The 19,651-nt window shown below is 33.9% G+C and overlaps 1 protein-coding gene across 3 annotated transcripts in view; it reads left to right on the forward strand.

The window, feature by feature from the left end:
* Window positions 1-18,852, forward strand: part of KLHL28 (kelch like family member 28) — a 28,064-nt gene extending 9,212 nt beyond the window's left edge. The window contains exons 2-6 of one of the 3 annotated variants that reach the window (XM_020881399.2): window positions 973-1,117; window positions 7,081-7,979; window positions 10,306-10,749; window positions 12,822-13,030; window positions 14,183-18,852. In XM_020881399.2, coding sequence (XP_020737058.1) covers window positions 7,081-7,979; window positions 10,306-10,749; window positions 12,822-13,030; window positions 14,183-14,346 — 1,716 coding nt within the window. In that variant the 5' untranslated portion in view covers window positions 973-1,117 and the 3' untranslated portion in view covers window positions 14,347-18,852. Of the gene's footprint in view, window positions 1-972; window positions 1,118-7,053; window positions 7,980-10,305; window positions 10,750-12,821; window positions 13,031-14,182 lie in introns of all 3 variants that reach the window. The other 2 variants (XM_070477993.1, XM_020881398.2) reach the window with 2 other exon arrangements.
* Window positions 18,853-19,651: the final 799 nt, after the last annotated feature.

The raw sequence follows: 19,651 nt of genomic DNA on the forward strand, positions 1-19,651 counted from the left end.
GACAATATTGTAACCCTCGGAGCCTGATTTCCAGAGCCCAGTTTCTTAAAATCATACCGTCCTGCATATCTGGATATGTGTCATATTTACACAAATGTATATGTTTTTGTGTTTTGCATGTGTACATATATGTGTTTATTTACAAATCAGTATTATGTTATACTTTCATATCATGTTAATGGTAATTTGCCAGTCTTCAATTGGGTACACAAAAATTAGTTTAATTTTTGATTATTACTGTATGATTTCTTCTTACATTAAAAATGGATCTAACCAATAACTCATCAGCTTATTTTGAGAATCAACAATTCTTTAATACTTCATGTAGTCCAAGATGTCAGTGGTACGAAGTAGATTTCTTACTCAATAATAAGAGATGGTACAATGTAAAAAGCAGAGTAACTCTTAAACAGACAATGTAAAAAAAAAATCACTAGTAATAGCTTAATAATAAATAAGATAATATTTATCACAAGCTTACTAAATGATAGACACTATTCTAAGCCCTTCATATGTATAAACACATTTAATCCTCAGAACAATTCTATATTATTGTTATTGAGTAACTTTGAACCATTGATTTTTCACATAGCTCTCAGATTTCCTTTTTTTTTTTTTTTTAGAGGACTCCATACCCATAATACATGTCTTGAAGTTCTCTTCATCAGATGTTTTACTTTGCTTAGATCCCTTTTAAAGGATGGTACTCCAAATCTGTATTTCAGATATGGTCTGACATTTGCAGAGCCAAGTGGAATGTCTCCTCTCTAGTTCTATGTATTATAGTTCTATCAATGCACATTAAACCTCCATAAGATTAGTGTGCTAAAATGTGCTAAAATTAAAATTCCCTAAACCTTTTAAGCACATCCAACAGGTGAGTCTTTTCTCTCTTATTCTATACTTGTAAAGTTGTTCTGGAATCCACTATAGAATCTTAAAATTTATCCCTCTTAAATTTCTTCTTGTTAGATGTCAGGTCTTTTTGGATCCATGTTTTACTGGCTGATGGATTTGTTGTCCTCTGCAACTTTGTATCATCTGCAAAGCTGGTACTGGCTTGCCCCCAGTATCTTCATCTTGGCCTTACACCATTCCAGCAGAAACCTCCCTCGAGGTAGACCTCATTCCATTAAGTAGTATACTGTAGTGTGGTTATGCAACCACATGCTAATTTACTGAACTAGCTTATTATACTTCTGGTTTGTTCTCAAAATTGTGAAAGCATTATAAAATTCATTACAAACATGTAGTTAAAGGTCATGTATTTTTCTGATCTGCAAGTCTTCTAAATACATAAAAAAACAACCCAAGATTCATCTGTGACATATCTTCTTGTTAGCTCATCCATCCTAGTCTTAAAGATCCCTACATCTTCTTCTCAGTATACACAAATCAAATCTTTAATAATTTGTTTTATAGTGTTATCTAAAATTAACATTATCCTTTCCAGGATATTAGTAGAAATTACTGTCTTATTTTTTAAAATAGTCTTTAGTCCTGTGGCACTGGCAGTGATTCAGGGGTCTCATTCAGAGGTTCTTTTAAATATAGGACATAATTGTTTGGTCTGGGAGAGATATGAACTTATAAAGTAGCTAGATCTCCTTTTTTTCCTGCTTAATTTACTTTTTAAATGATTTTATTTTTTAGAACAGTTTTAGGTTCAGAGCAAAATTATGGAACATACAGAGGGTTTCCCATTTATACCCTTCACTATCACGTGCATACCTTCCCCCCTTATCCACTTCCCCCACTTGAGTAGTGCATTTGTTTCAATAGATGAACTTGTATTGACACATTATCCCCCAAAGTCCATAATTTACCTTAGGGTTCACTCTCAGTGTTGTATAGTCTATGGGTTGGGACAGGTGTATAATGATACATATCTACCATTATAGTGTTATATAGAGTAATTTCACTGCCCTAAAGGTCTTGAGTGCTTTGCCTATTCACCCTCCCTCCCCAAAGCCCCTAGCAACCATTGATATTTTTACTGTCTTTATAGTTTTACCTTTTCCAGAATATCATATAATTGGAATCGTGCAGTATATAGCATTGTCAGGTTGGCTTCTTTTACTTTATTTTCTCTATGTCTTTTTGGAGCTCGACAGCCCATTTCTTTCAGCACTGAATAAATAATATTCCACGGTCTTGGTATAGCATAGTTTAATAGTTATCCATTCACCTACTGAAGGACACCTTGGTTGCTTCCAAGTATTGACACTTCAAAATAAAGTTGCTATAAACATCCATGTGCAAGTTTTTGTGTGGACATAAATTTTCAGTTCATTTGGGTAAATACCGAGGAAGGCGAATGCAGGATTGTATGGTAAGAGTATGTTTAGTTTTATAAGAAGCTATCAAAAGTGTCTTCCTGGGTTGCTGTACAATTTTGGATTCCCCCTAGCCGTGAATGAAAGTTCCTTTTGCCCCATATTGTTCCTCACATTTGGTGTTCTCAGTGTTCTGGATTTTAACCATTCTAACCTCATGCGAAGAGTTGACTCATTGGAAAAGACCCTGATGCTGGGAGGGGTTGGGGGCAGGAGGAGAAGGGGACGACAGAGGATGAGATGGCTGGATGGCATCACCGACTCGATGGACATGAGTTTGGGTGGACTCCAGGAGTTGGTGATGGACAGGGAGGCGTGGCATGCTGTGATTCATGGGGTCGCAAAGAGTCGGACACGACTGAGCGACTGAACTGAGCTGAATAGGTGTGTGGTAGTATTTCACTGTTGTCTTAATATGCAATTTCCTGATGACCCATGACATCTTTTCATCTGCTTACTTACTGTCTGTATCTTTTCTGGTGAGGTGTCTGTTAAGGTCTTTAATCCATTTCTTAATCAGGTTGTTAATTTTCTTATTGTTTAATTTTAAAAGTTCTTTGTTTAATTGAATAATAGTTCTTTATCAGTTGTGGTTTTTCTCTACAGATATTTTCTCCCAGTGTGTGGCTTGACTTCTTATGCTCTTGACAATAATTTTCCCAAAGTAGAAGTTTTTGTGTTTTTTTGTGTGTAAGTGAATGTATGTGTGTTTGTTTTGTTTTTAATAGGGATGTCCATCTTACCATTCTTCCTTGTGTGAATTGTACCTTGGTGTCATATCTAAAAATAATCATAGCCATACCCAAGGTCATCTAGAATTTACTCTTGTGTTATCTTCTAAGTGTTTTATAGTTTTGCATTTTACATTTAGGTCTGTGATCCATTTTGAGTTAATTTTTCTGAAGGATGTAAGTAAGGTCTGTGTGTAATTTCATTTTTTAATTTGTGGATAACCATTCCACCACCATTTGTTGAAAAGATTTCCATTGTATTGCCTTTCTTGCTTTGTTAAAGATCAGTCAACTGTATTTATGTGGGTCTATTTCTAGACTCTCTGTTCTGTTCCATTGGTCTGTCTGCACTTTCACTGGTGCCATGCTGTCTTGATTACTATAGCTTTATAATAGTGCTTGAAATTGGGTAGTATCAGTCATTTGACTTTACTCTTCTTTTTCAATATTGAGGTATCTATTCTGGGTATTTTGTCTCTCTGTGAAAACTTTAGAATCAGTTTGCAACATCCACAAAGTAACTTGCTAGAACTTTGATTGGGATTACATTGAATCTGTAGTGCAAGTCAGGAAGAATTGACATTTGATAATATTGAGAGTCTTATCCATGGACATGGACTATCTCTCCATTTATTTAGTTCTTTGATTTCTTTTATTAGAATTTTATGCTTTTTCTCATATAGATCTTCTACATATTTTGTTAGATTTATGTATAAGTATTTCAGATTTTAGGTGTTAATGTAAATGATAATATGTTTTAAATTTCAAATTTTATTTGTTCATTGCTGCTTTGTAGAAGAGTAATTGACTTTTGTATATTAACCTTATATCTTGCAAACTTGCTATACTTGCTTACTAGTTCCAGTGTTTGGGGGTTTTTTGTTTTGTTTTGTTTTGTTTTGGATTTTCTGCATAGACAATCATGTCATCTGTCAACAAAGACAGTTTTGTTTCTTTCTTTCCAATCAATATGCCTTTTATTTCCCTTTCTTGTCTCATTGTATTAACCAGGTGTCCTTTTTCATACCCTTCTCTTATTTTCTGTATCATTCAGTTTCCTGTTTGTTGCTCACTTTTCATTCTGAATAACATCTCCTTGTTAAATCAGACGAATGAGAGTAGAAAGGGATATGTTTCACAAAACACCATTTTAAATTAATTGCATGTAAAGGAATTGAGTACCTAAATGTTTATAGACTTTCAGATGAAATTAATTTTGACTTAGCCTTTTGAAAATTTGAATTGGATAGAAGATGGGAGAGGAGAAAGTTTATAGACAAAATCTGGCAAATGGTAAGAAAATATATAGAGCTGTTGTAATTATGTGAGCTCTATTGTAGTGAAAGGTCATTATGGAAAGAATGGAACTAGTGAAAGTAAGGATCATGAGAAGAGAATGAGACAAGTGCTGTATTCATAGCAAGCTTTATAAAACCATTTTCATGTAACCTTCTGAGAAATATGCGTATATTCTTGATTTATGGATGAAAGAATTAATACTTGGATTAAGAAATGTGCCAATTCCGTATAATAGTATATGACCCAGTTAGGACTAAAACTCATTATCTTGTATTTCCAAGGGCCCTATTCTTCACTGATACTGTTACATTTCTGTTGCCTCAGCATAGTGTCCTGTACTCATAATTTTTACAGTCTGTTGTGTTTTCATGTGCGTTATCTAATTTGATCCTCAAAAACCTTGTGAGGTACATATAGTTCAGGTATTATTAACATTGGGCTTCCCAGGTCGTGCTAGTGGTAAAGAAACCTGCATGCCTTTGCCAGGAGACTTACGAGATGTGGGTTCAGTCTCTGGGTCAGGAATATCTCCTGGAGAAGAGCATGGCAACCCGCTCAGCATCCTTGAGAATCCCATGGACAGAGGAGCCTGGTGGGCTACAGTCCAGAGGGTCTCAAAGAGTCGGACACGACTGAAGTGACTTTAGCACACATTCATGCATTATCAATATTATGATCTCACTTTGATAAGGAAATTGAAGGTAAGGTAAAGTTGATGATGTGAAGTAGCCAGGACCACTTTCTTAATCCTATTGCTTATTTTCTATGTCTACTCACCTTTCCTGTTGTTCATTTTTTTCTTTTTAGTCTAGATAATTAGCTAGTTTTTTTCTATTAAATGAAGGCTTAAAAAAGAAGTTAAATAAGTTTAAGAGGTCAGTACTATAGTAAATAAAAAGAACAGATCCAGATCTAAACATATGCCTTCTGGTTGTTGTTTTCTTAAGATACTCTGTTCTGGAATGAAGTACCTACTGGAAAACCAACAAGTTTCTTGAGACTCCTCTGTACCCTGATTGAGAATTATTCTCTTAGATGTATATAGGATTATTTGGAGAGGTCAGAAGTGGAGGTTGGTGATGTCAGTTATAGTGTCATGTTAACAAAAATTTTTAGCATATGTAAAATTCAGATGAAACAAATGTGAAATGATGACATTCTTCGTGAAGATCAAAGTTTCAATATTTGAATATTTTCACTTTAAAATGCCCCAGGAATGAAGTGTTCGATTCTCCCCGGCCTACCAACATTCATATTATTTACTAATGTTCAGAATTTTGTAATTTATTTGATAATACGTTTAAAATAGGAACTGATCTTCTGCTTTTTAAAAAAATATTATTATCCCTGAAACTTGTATTTGAAGAGTAAATGAGATAGGAAAGAAACAGTTCTTATCATGTAGATGCCTTATGTTCCTTTCATCTATTCTAAGCAGCTGCTATGAGCCATGCTGAAGTATTGGTGTCTTAATTTCTTATGGCTGCTATAACAAATTACCACAAACTCAGTTGCTTAAAATAATAGAACTTTATTCTCTTACAGTCACAGAGGCCAAAAGTCTGAAATTAGTAACGCTGGACTGAAGTAAGGTGTTGGCAGGGCTCTGCGCCCTCTGGAGGTTCCAGGGGAGAATGCGTGCCTCACCTCTTCCAGCTTCTGGTGGCTGCCAATGTTAATTGGTTTGTGATTGCGTCTCTCCAATCTCTGCCTCTGTGGTCAGATTACCTTCTTTTCTTCTGTCTGTGTCAGATCTCCTTCTGCCTTCTTATAAAGTACATGTGATTGTACGTGTATGTCTCCCTCTCAAAATCCTCAATCATGTCTACACAGTCTTTTTTTTTTTTTCCGCCATGTAAAGTACCATTCAAAGCTTCCAAGGATTAGGTTGGGATGTCTTTTGCCAGAGCAGTTATTCAGCATATCCCAATTCTTATTGTCTCTCACTTTTTCTTCACCTTTCCTGTCTATTCTTTTCTTTTCTCTTTATTTTTATTCTTTTTCATCTTCCAGAAGCACAGGGTCTCAGGTAGATGGAGTGGGTATGATCCAGACTTATCAGGAGTTGAGTAGGTATGGTCTAGATCAGTAAGTGAGCCTTATTGCCCTTATAGAATACCAGACTGTGTTCACATTAATTTTTTGTTGTCATCGAATCAGTTGATGGTAGTGGTATCTTTGTTAAATTCAGCATGCTTTTTTAAAATAATTATTGAATCTTTGGGTAAAGTACGTGAGTTAACATGAAATTGCATTTCAGTTAAAGTATCTGTTGCTTAGATTGGCAGACATTTATATCATTATTGAGAAAAATAGCCAAATAACTATAAGCATTGTTTGAAAATTAATTTTCCTTTAAGCAGTTTTTTTTTTTACTTCACAATTGTGTTTTGTTTCAGGGATAGCTCAGACTTGAATCTAATGAAGGGAAACAAAAGAGTTGGCAGAGTTCTGATTCAAAAGTCCATGTCAAGAGACTTTTATGATTTTGGAGCCTCTGTTTCCTAATATGTATAATAAAGGAGTTGAATGATTGTTAACATCCTTTCTATTAATAACTCTAAAAGCCTCTGTCTAGTATGTAGTATAAGGTATTTAAAAACCAACAAACATGCAAATAAACAACAAATCTCATTTATTTTGTGCCACTTGAAAAAGGAATCATTTGTAAGGTTATTTTGAAATAGCTGTTTGTGCCTTTTGTTTTTCTGTAGATGGACCACACATCCCCGACCTACATGCTTGCTAACTTAACCCACTTACATTCTGAACAACTTCTACAAGGCTTGAATCTTCTTCGTCAACATCACGAACTCTGTGACATCATTCTTCGAGTAGGTGATGTTAAAATTCATGCTCACAAAGTGGTACTTGCCAGCATCAGCCCATATTTCAAAGCTATGTTCACTGGAAACCTCTCTGAAAAAGAGAACAGTGAAGTTGAGTTTCAGTGCATTGATGAGACTGCTCTCCAGGCCATTGTGGAATATGCCTATACAGGGACTGTTTTTATTTCGCAAGACACAGTTGAATCTCTCCTTCCAGCAGCAAACCTCCTGCAGATAAAACTTGTCCTGAAAGAATGTTGTGCATTTCTTGAAAGCCAGCTTGATCCTGGTAATTGTATTGGAATTTCTCGTTTTGCAGAAACGTATGGTTGCCATGACCTTTATTTGGCAGCCACTAAATACATATGCCAGAATTTTGAAGCTGTTTGTCAGACTGAAGAGTTTTTTGAGCTCACTCATGCTGATTTGGATGAAATCGTTTCCAATGACTGTTTGAATGTAGCTACCGAAGAGACTGTTTTTTATGCACTTGAGTCTTGGATCAAGTATGATGTCCAAGAACGCCAGAAGTACTTAGCTCAGCTACTTAACAGTGTGCGATTACCATTGCTCAGTGTTAAGTTTCTCACTAGATTATATGAAGCAAATCATCTTATCCGTGACGATCGCACTTGTAAACATCTTTTGAATGAAGCTCTGAAGTACCACTTTATGCCCGAGCACAGACTGTCTCATCAGACAGTCTTGATGACACGACCTCGCTGTGCTCCCAAAGTACTTTGTGCAGTAGGAGGAAAATCTGGACTGTTTGCCTGTTTGGATAGGTAAATAGAAGGCTTTTAAAGGATGAATGTGACGTGGGTTTGATCCTTGGGTTGGGAAGGTCCCCTGGAGAAGGAAATGGCAACCCACTCCAATATTCTTGCCTAGAAAATCCCATGGACAGAGGAGCCTGGCGGGCTATGGTCCATAGCATCGCAAATAGTCGGACACGACTGAAGCGACTTAGCACAACACACACTAGTAGATTTTATAATCTTAAAATTTGCTGGTTTTTTAAATAGTTTGATTTTCCTGTTTATTTTCTTTGCTTCTTTTTTTTTCTCTCCTTCTTAAAGCACTTACCCGTTCGTTTTAATCAGATTGTTGTCCATTCTCTATAACACTCTCAATTAACCCCTCCTCCCTCCCAGTGCCCAAATTTTATCCATCCTACTTACTCGTGAACTTTTCTACCATTTTATGCCCTTTTTTCCCTTTGTGAAATCATTTACATCTTTAAGTCAAACTAGGTCAGAGGGGATTTATTATTGCTAACTATGTCAGACGATACTAAAGAAGAGAGCTGAGAATCTGTGATGAGGGCAGACTGGGACAAGAATGTGTCTGAACGAGTACAATTAATCAGAATCACCGCTAAGGAGATAAAAAATAGGATACTAATACAAGTCTTGGAATTTCCATGCAGTTTATTTTTCTTCATGTAAATAATTTTTAACAATAGTAGTAAAAAAAAATGCTTTCTTTTCTAATAAATAGGAGTTGTCAGACTTCTTCTGTGAAGAGCCAGCCAAATAGTAAATATTTCAAACTTTGTGGCCATATGGTCTGTTGTAACTGCCTAAGTCTGTCATTGTAGTGCAAGAGTGGCCATAGACAATACGTAAACAAATGAAATGGCTGGGTTCCAATAAAACTGTATTTACAAAAGTAGCTGGTGGGTTGAATTAGACCCATAGTAATCACGATTTAGAGCTTTCCACTGGTAACTTTAGTCTTTTTTATTTTATATTAGATATAGTTGATTAACAGTGTTGTGTTATACAGATAATTTTTGTACATTGAAAATATAGCTGGATGTTACCTTTGCTTTTCTCTTAACTGAGATTGCTTTATGAAAACATTTATGTGTAATATATTTCTTTAATATTTAATATTCTAAAGTATTTCCAGACATTTAGTAGAATGGGTTTCCTCCAATAAGAGGAGACTGTTGTCTTTTTAATCAAAGTCAATTGGTGGGTCCTTCATCTTTTAAAAAGCCTCAGTGTACATTTTAATTGTAGTTTAAAACTGGTATTGTTGAGGTTGGGCTAATAATACCTTTAAAGTTCCTTTGTGCCCCTCCTTGGTACCATCTCCTTCTCTCCCCCAGAAGTAACCACTATTCTGAATTTTTAATGGATTATTCCTTTGCATTTTGTTGTAATTTTGCCACATATGTGCCCCAATATATAGTTAGGTTTTGTATATTTTTATATATAAATGCAATAAATGTATATTCTTCAAGGATGTGTTTTCTCATTTAATAGAAAGTTTATAAAATTGAGATTGCATGACGAAGTAGTTCATTTAGTTTCATTGGTATATGATATTATAGTAGATGGACATAATATAACATTTTCTTTCTACAATAAATATGATAACTATAAAAATTAGTTGAAATGTTCCACATATATAGAAAAATTCACAAATCCCAAGCATACAGCTCAGTGAGTTATCAGCAAGTAAACATTACAAACCATTTCAAGAAAAGAATATGAACAACACTCAGAAGCCACCCTTAAGGTCCCTCCCTGTCCTCTCTGAAGGTAACTGCTGTCCTCATTTCTAGGTTAGAATTTGATGGAAATGAAACTGTATTACAGATTCAATTTGGCTTGTTTCCCTGAATATTATATGTGTGAGATTCTTTGCTGTTGCATGTAGTTGTAGTTCGTTCGTTTTCATTGCTATATACTATTTTCTTATAAGATATGCACAGTTTACTTATCCATTTTATAACTGATGAAAATTTTGGATTATTTCTGGTTTTTTACTATTAAAAATAATGCTACTGTGAACATCATTGTACATATATATATGTGTGCATTTCTCTTGCATGCGTATCTAGGAATGAAACTGCTTAGTCATAGGATGGACACATCACATTTACTCATTCTCCTTTTGATAGATGATTGTGTTGTGCTGCTATAAACATTTCTCTCTTTGTGTCCTTTTGCAAAACTGTCTGTCTAGGCATTCTGTAGAATAGATACACAAGAATGCAATAGCTGTATCAGAGCATATGTGTATCTTCTGTTTTGCCAGATATTGTTTATGGGCCATTTTGATGTTTTAAATTTTAATGTTTGTCTGCTTGTTCTTTAGTGTGGAGATGTACTTTCCTCAGAATGACTCTTGGATTGGTTTGGCACCCCTAAACATTCCTCGCTATGAATTTGGAATATGCGTTTTAGACCAAAAAGTGTATGTTATAGGTGGTATTGAGACTAACGTGCGTCCTGGCATCACTATCAGAAAACATGAAAATTCAGTAGAATGCTGGAATCCTGATACAAACACCTGGACTTCTCTGGAGAGAATGAATGAGAGTAGAAGTACCCTTGGAGTGGTGGTACTTGCAGGAGAACTGTATGCTTTAGGCGGTTATGATGGACAGTCTTACCTGCAATCTGTAGAGAAGTATATTCCCAAAGTAAGAAAATGGCAACCTGTGGCACCCATGACTACGACAAGAAGTTGTTTTGCTGCAGCGGTGTTGGATGGAATGATATATGCCATTGGAGGGTATGGTCCTGCCCACATGAACAGGTATTTAACTTAATCAAGTTGCACATGCTTGCGGATTTTTGCAAGTATCATTGACAGTGATTTCTGGATTTTAAAATGATTTGTGCATATAAATGAACTCTAATTTTAAAATAATGTTAAGAGATATTTGGGAAACTTAGTCTTCTCCACATACCAGTATGTCTGTAATTGATCTACATGGAGATTTAATACACACCTAAAAATCAATTCCCACTTATTAAATTTTACATTCATTCATTCAGTATAAATGGACTGGGTTTTAAAATTCATGAGTCTGAAAATATGGTGAAGTTAGATCACTTTAGATTTGGGACATGTGTGTATGTATAAGTGTGTGTGTGTGTGTGTGTGTGTGTGTGTGTGTGTGAATTATATGTTATTGCACTGCCTAATAGAATAAAAAAGTGAAAAATGTCATTTCTATACACTTTTAAGGTATTATAATGCATCATAAACTTTATTTTTTGCATCATAAACTTTAAACCTTATTTAAAAATGTCTTTCTGGATTCTTATTCTATAATCATACTTGTATTATTATGTATCTGAGCTGTGCTAGAGTTTAAATGTGAAATTTCTGTGTTTTGTAGTATTCTTTTAATAAAGGAGAAATAGATATGAGAAAAAAAGTATAAAGTGACTGTTTATATGGAAAATTATAATTCTGAACCTTTGTTGAAAGTTGAAGTTCTAAAAATACCATCTCTAATAGTATTTTTTTTTTCCCCACAAAATTTTTAATTCTACTTAAAAATTCACCAGGAATCTAATAGTATTGATCTGTAGTAGTGGTATGTATTTTACTTACTGTAAGCATTTTAATGAAAGAGTGTGTGGTGGTTTGTTAACAGACTGAGAAAGCAGTTACACGATAGTATTTCATCTGTAAATTTTTATTTCTGTGCAGACTAAATTTTTCCTCCTTTTTGTTGCTTCTTTAGTTGAAGGAAAAATATTTGGAGCCCAGACAAGTACTTGTGTTCTTTGAAAAGCTGCTAGCAGAAATTTGTAAGATAAAAGATTGAGTACTTTAATTTTGAGATAATGCTGTTGAAAAGTTTAAGTTCTTGTTACAAGTTTATCACTGGACTCTTCTTGTTTGGTGATTTTGCTCTTACTCTTTTTATCCTGGTGTACTTTCAGAAATAGTTATAGTTTGGTCTTTCAGTCTAGCCTACAGTCTAGTGCCTATTCTGAACTCCAGACTGACTCTCAAATGCTTCAGGCTTTCTTGAGAAGTTAGGCTAGAACCAGAACAGGCTCAGCCCACTTGCCTTTGTACCCCTTCAAGGCAAAGCATAGGCTTAGAGGCCTTCTGGGATTTTCCAGGGAAACTTTTGGAAATTCTGGTTTGATTTGCATTTCCTAATCCAGTTTGGAAATGCCAAGAATTCTGTGGAATACACACTTGATCTGAATCCTGAATGAATTCTCCCGAATGACTCAGATTATTATGATTAGCCAGTTTGTGTTTGGAAATCTGTAGTGTTTATTCCGCAGTAAGTCACCATGAATTCATCTATAAGAAGAAATCCTCTTTCCTCCTCACCATCTTTCCTTCTCCTTAGTTGTGTGGAAGATCCTTAGTATCTTTAGGAAACATCTGTGTTCAGTATGTGATTTTCAAAGTCCTTTCACGTGCATACTCGTTGGACTTTATTCTTACATGAATCCTTGATGTTGTATTATCCCCATGTTTGCAGATGAGAGGAAATGACTTCTCTAGGATTACACAAATCCAAAGTAGTAGGGCTAGGGTTTATTCAGCTCTGGATATGCATTATTAGTACTTGAATCCAAATTTTCTGACTTCAAATGCTCTATATGCCCTTCATACACCTTACTGTTCATACAGTATAATGGAATAGGATATGGTTATTATTGCACCAGTCTACAAGGTAAGCCTTTATCCTGCAATTTAATCAGCAAAATATAAATATTTGAAACAAACTGCTTCTTGTTTTATGTCTGTCCATTTGCACTTTTAAAACTCTGGTGGGTTTTAGTTGCTTTAGGAGGAAGAGTAACACAAATAATATGTGAATTAATTCTTTCTTTTGTGAATGTTTGCAGTGTGGAGCGCTATGATCCAAGTAAAGACTCCTGGGAGATGGTTGCATCTATGGCAGATAAAAGGATTCACTTTGGTGTGGGTGTCATGCTAGGCTTTATTTTCGTGGTGGGTGGACATAATGGTGTTTCGCATTTGTCAAGCATTGAAAGATACGATCCTCATCAAAATCAGTGGACTGTGTGCAGACCAATGAAAGAACCCAGAACAGGTAATAATAATGTCCCAATATCTAAACATATAGGACAATATGTTTTTATACTGATATTCTTAAAATAGTAGTTTCTTGGGATATAACAGTACATGACTTGTCCAGAAAAAACCTTTTTTTATGATGAACTTGACAGACAACTTGATTAGACAAAATTATATAGATTTCTTTACTGTGATTTTAATATGCCAATGTACATATTGTTATTTTTTTAAACTTGTAGAATACATTTTGAGAAATACTGATAACAGAAAGTATCTTATAGAAGCTCTTTTTGTCCATGTAACAAATGTCATTGTTTTATGTGTTACACACACACACACACACACACACACACACACACAATCTTTGGATTGTTCTATTTGTTTTTTTTTTTTTTTTTTACACTATACGTCAGTGATCTGCCTGTTCACTTTCAAATGTTCTCTCTTCCTGAAGAGATACAGTTGATCTGGAAAGGATTGGACGTCAGGTTTCATAAAGATAAACAAATACTTCTTTGAGGAAAAGAAGAAATTATCCTTGAACCCAAACTCAAATCACATGATTTTAAGAGGAATATTTTACTGTTGGAAATGCTTTAGGAGTATCCCTTGCATTTATGATTAAAGAAACTCCTGAAAAATAAACATACAAAGGAAATTGAAAAGAGAAAATGGGATGCACTGTTCTAGTCATCTACTATAATTAGTTTCAAATAATTGAGTGAGAAAGCCCCCAAAAAATGAAAATATAAAATAATTGAGTAGCCTTGTTCTTTTTAGAACTGTATATAAAGTAGAATTTATAAAGCATAAATTATAGTTTAATATATGTTTGAAATGTCAATATATTTGAAAACAATGATTTTTTTAAAAAATATAAATTTAAATTGGGAAGAAAGCATGTGGAAAGATACATACTACCTTCTTAATATTTAACTATGGTGGAGAGGGAGAGTAGGATAGGGGAGGAGAGATGAAGGAATACTTCAGCTGTTACACCAAGGGATTTTTTTTCCTGTAAGCACATATTGCTCTGTTGCTTGTAAAATGAATAATAGATTGTTGAAATGTATTTTAAGAAAACATTTACATACAAATTTACTTTCAGTGTGAAGTCGGCTTCATGGTTAACGTATTTTCCTCCTGCTTTTTTACCTACCTTTCCCAGGAGTTGGTGCTGCAGTAATTGATAACTACCTTTATGTAGTTGGTGGTCACTCGGGGTCTTCCTATCTGAATACCGTGCAGAAATATGACCCTCTCTCAGATACGTGGCTGGATTCAGCTGGCATGATATACTGTCGCTGCAATTTTGGACTAACTGCACTTTAACTAGTGTGGACTTGTGGAAATAGTGTAGTGATGAACCTTGTGCTGCATGAGAGGATGCCCAATGTTCTGAAGCCCCAAAGCTACACTGCTTTCTTTTTAACTTAAAATGGCATGAAGACTCAAAGTTTCGTTGGGTACTTTGAACTGACAAGTAGCTTTGATTGCTCTTGATTACATAGTGAATCAGTAATCCAAGAAAAAAACCCACAAAAAACAAAGATCTTGCCAACTGAATTGTGCACTTTTTCTTTCCCCTAATATTGGGATAGAATAGTTTTATGTTCATAAGTGTACATGTGGAAAAAACCTTGCTGCTTTTTAAAAAATTTTAGCTTTCTTCCTTCTCCTTGTTGTGCACCATGATGAGAGATGCTTAGATGCTGGAGTATACTGAGTGACTAGACAGTGCTGATACTGTCTGTTGGATATAAATTCAGATGCTTCACATTTTAAACAAAGGGCTGCTTCCCCCCCGTCCCTTCCCACCCCACCACCCCCACGCCTCCGGGTACTTTGAAGGGTTGTAAATTACATACCATAGTGAATCACCTGGATTTTCTTCCTGCTAAATGGCTTTAGGGCTGGGGATATAATAAGTTTGCAAGATAAATGCATTTACTATCATGATTTGGAATCCTGTTTTAAGCAATCAGATATTTACTGTGTATGCCTTTTTTATATGGGCAGGTTAATGCTGGATGAATTTAGTTACCCATCTATGCTATGCTAAGCATGGGTAGAAAGAGTTAAACATATCAGTTTCAATTTTTTTTTGGAGCAGCGCGGCGTACGGCAGGCTCCCCGGTGTTGATGTAAATATTTGACAAATGTTGCCACCCTTAGTGCACATTGAGTTTTTTCATGTAACCTTGCAATAATTTTAGTGTTTTTAGACTTTTATTTGCTTTTTCAAAGTGTTCAGATATAAAAATGGTGCTAACTGTAGGATCTATTACAAGGCTGTGACAATGTTCTTTTGGATGTTAAATATGAAATATGCATGACATGTTTTTATAGTATTTTTCATTTTTACTAGCTTGGTTCATTTGTGCTTATTAAAAATGTTGGTGATTATACTAATATTTACATCCAAAAATGAATCAAGCAGCCTATGTTATGCTTTTCCTGGTTCCTGAACAGTGATTTAAAGAAAGATCTACTTTGTCGTTTTTTGTTGTGCTGGATGTTATATGCCCTTCTTAAAAACAGAAATATATGCATTAAATATAAAGCACTAGGCAGTTAAGCATTACCTTGTACATTTCTTAGGTAACTGAATATTTTAAAGTTATTGAGGAAAACTGGAACTCGATGTTTACTTGAGTAATGGTTCTAATTCAGTTCTCCTTTGACTAAAGAAATGATCTTTTAAAGTAAAATTGTTTGCTATAAACTAAGTGAAAGCTTATTTAAAAAAACTGGCTAACTCATTTTGTTTTGCATGTTTTAGTAAATGTCTGTTAATCTTGAATACGTTACTTTGCATTAGAGTGTTGGTACTTGTATTTTTGGTACTGTAGTAATTTTGTTTTCCTTTCCTTATTTTTTTCTTTCTTTTTTCTTTTTCTTTTTTAAGACTGCCCACTGTCTGTCCCATAATCTCTATAAAACTAATATATATTTGTCTCAAAAAAAATTCATACTATATTCTTAAGTGCCATATTGTTCTGAACTATTGTTAAGAAGCCATTTATAATTATAAAACATAGGTTCATTTTAGCATATGTGTTATTTCTTGAAAACTACTTATAGCCAGGCAGTTTTCCGTTTTCCTTGTTCTTCCATAAACTGCCAGTTGTAGATTTAAATATATACTACAAAATTATGTGAACTTATCTTTAATCATATAGGTAGTTTCATGCTTTATAAATATTTGCACAGATTATAAAACCTTGCAAGTGAATTTTAGTCTCTTTCTAATTAAGAACTCAACAAGAGCTACTAATAAAATTGACAGGCTGAATATTTTCTATGTTGCTTGTTTGAATAACTTAATGATATATAGCAATAACTTTTTAATTGATTTGAATAAATCTGTTGAATAGAAACAAGGTGCACTATTATGACTGGCCTAGATTTTGTTTAAAGAAAGCAGTTTAAAGCAATTTAAAATAGATTCCATCACATATGTAATTTTAAATCCCCAACTCAGTTTTCTTTCTGTTTATATCTGTCAAAAGAATTTTTTCTTGATAATACTAAAAATGTTAATCAGTTGTTAAATACATCTTCTTACATGTTTTTAATTCCCTCTCCCCAGAAGATAAGGGAATTTGAAAGACTAGAAATTTATTTTAATTGTAAACAGATCTATACTATACATCTTATTTTCACAATATTTTCTGCACATATCATTCCCACTGTCATGTTAGTATAAAATATATAATCATTTGGTAAATTAGACCAAGGCATAAATTGATCATTGTTTTGGAACAATCTAAATTTCATCTCAGTGAAGACTAAATGTAAAACATCTTGGGCAATAGTACGAGCCATATCCTAGAGAACCAATTAGGAAAACCTGGAAAAGGAAGAGAAAAAACCCTCAAATTTAGAAATATTTATGTTAGTCTTGGTAAACCTACTTTACTGAGCGTAACAACCAGAGGTATCATAATTTGACAACTGATAACCTTACAATAGAGCCTTCTTGTTTGCATTTGTGAGAAGTTTTATCATGAATACTTTACTGACAAATTGTGAATTTAAAGCCACATTTCTTATGTTAAAAAGGATCAAAATGTTTTAATATAAATTCCCATGACTGAAGATTTTAGAAATAATTTTGTACACTCAAGGAAAGGAAAAGGCTATTTAAGACTGCCTAAACTATTTTGGAAAAAAGTACAGTGGGAAATAGAAATTAATTTAATCAGCTAGAAGACAGTTACCCTCTGTAATTATGATCAGACTTAATCTGTTAGGAATTTTTTTAGCCATTTAATATTTGTTGACTATAGTAATAGAACTCAAGTGATTAATGTAGTCCAAAGGATAGTTTAGTTACACAGTTTCCACATGTTATTGCTAATACTGTTTTAAACATGAATGAACATTACATTATAGGATGTACTATCAAGTAATAGAATGGCATTAGATTTTGAAAAATTATTTTGGTAACTTGACGAATATGGAGGGTCTACTATACATACAAGATACTGTGCTAGATGCTATGGGAGCTAGGAATATAAAGCAAATATAGTCTTCATTCAAAGAGTAAAATATAGTGAGGGAGACACATACCCAAATAACTTATGGTAAAGTGTGAATCTAATTCCTTATTTCCAACATCATGAGAAGTGATCAGAGATCCAATTTATGTATAAACATTTGTTTCTTCTAGTGTCCAATTAGGTTTTATTGACATGACATAAAATAGAATTATTTAAAAAACTAATATTTATATAACTCCAGCTTTCCTAAAATTGGATAATATATTTTCTAGTAGAAATACAGAATTATAGAAAATTTTAAAAATATTTATTATGCTTTCAAGGCTCTGGCTGACTTTGAAGGAAAAAATATGTAAATATAATGCTGTTTGTTTTCAGTTTTGGTGTTGGATTTCTGGTATTGTCACCTAAGTGCTCATTTTCAGGAAAATCAGATTCTACAATAAATATACTGCTTCAAGTTCAATAAACTTGTGATAACCTCTATAACCTCTGTAGTTTGAAAGTTAAGAACTTACAAAGATGTCACATGTCAAGTTAGCATCCAGTTCTACTTCTTAACCTTTTTTTCCTTTGTAAAACAGCACTTTAGTTAGACATGATTTAATTAGATACAGTTATTTTGTGACTGCGTATATATTAGATTTCACTAACAGTATGTTGATTCAGTGTTGATATACATTTGAAAAGAGTGAGGAATACAGAAAGTTTTTGTATACTATAGGTTTACAAGTTTTCTTACTGGTGTGAATATGGAGTCGAAAATCCAGTTTACATCTCTGCAGAGAGAAAAATTGTTATCCATATGTCTTTTTATCATATACATATTTAACTAGAGATAATTTATTGTTAATTTTGTCAAATTATCATGTGTAAGTCCCGTTTATTTTAAAATACTAAGCAAAAAGTTCCAAGTTTGCCTTAAAAACAAGTGAAATTAAAGAACTGGATGATAATGCCTATATTTTTGCCTTATGAATTGTGCTGTATCATAAACCAGAGATGGTTTTGATTTTAACAGGATTATGAAATTTTGTAGATGTAGAGTACTAATATTTGTACTCTCTTGCAAAGAATGTGATCTAGTTGTGGATTATGTTAGTGTTTAAGTGTTTTTGTATATGTATTTTACCTCTGAATATGTATCTTTTTAGCATCAGGGTTTTATTTTATTTTTGTTTACATAGTAAAGTGGCATTTAACTTGTTGAAGGTTGTATTCTTTTGTCTTTTATTTTTAAAGTTCTTTGTGTGTACTATTGTGGTTATGCTCTGTATTGACTATGGTTAAATTTCATTTAATGTGAAATATTTAAAATAAACATGAAAAACAAGACGGTGTGTGTGTATCCATTGTTGTGAATTAACCCAAGCTAACTTTGTCATGCTCAACTCTTAGGTTCTTTTCAGTAGATAGTGGCCACAAAAATTGTAGTTGAATGTGGGATAGCTACTCCTGTACGTCCTTGTTAGCAGGTTATAATGAAAACGTGTCTTAAACTAAATTCTACTGCATATTTAGACTCTTTAGATTAACAAAGCAGGATTAACAAATGAATTCTGATAACCTTTGCATACAAGGTCTGGAAATATCTTCAGACATTCCACGTATCTTAAAACTTTAATTTCCCCAGTAAATATCCCTGACATTTAATATACTAATCAGCAAAACATTGGGTACAGATCAAATTATGGGTAAGAGAGATATTTGTGTCTGCCTTGAACGTGGGTTTCCTGGTTAGAAGGCCAGCTAACCATCCCTCAACTGCATTCTTAATGAGGGCAACTCCTAGAGTTGAAGTAGAAACAGATACATACTGAAGTATTTAAAGTATTATAGATGATACATATAAATACTCATTTTGGGAAGACATTAAAATATTGGATTTAAGATTTCTAGACTGGATGCTTTTGAAATTCTGCTTTTTAATTCTAGTGAAACTGAAAGGACTGTAGCCCACCAGGCTCCTCCATCCATGGAGTTTTCCAGGCAAGAGTACTGGAGTGGGTTGCCATGTCCTTCTCCAAGGAATCTTCTTGACCCAGGGATTGAATCCCGGTCTCCTGCATTGTAGGCAGGTGCTTTTACCATCTGAGCCACCAGGGAAGCCCAGAATTCTAAGACATTCACAA

The sequence above is a fragment of the Odocoileus virginianus genome, chromosome 16, assembly GCF_023699985.2.
Source record: "Odocoileus virginianus isolate 20LAN1187 ecotype Illinois chromosome 16, Ovbor_1.2, whole genome shotgun sequence".
Classification (NCBI taxonomy): domain Eukaryota; kingdom Metazoa; phylum Chordata; class Mammalia; order Artiodactyla; family Cervidae; genus Odocoileus; species Odocoileus virginianus.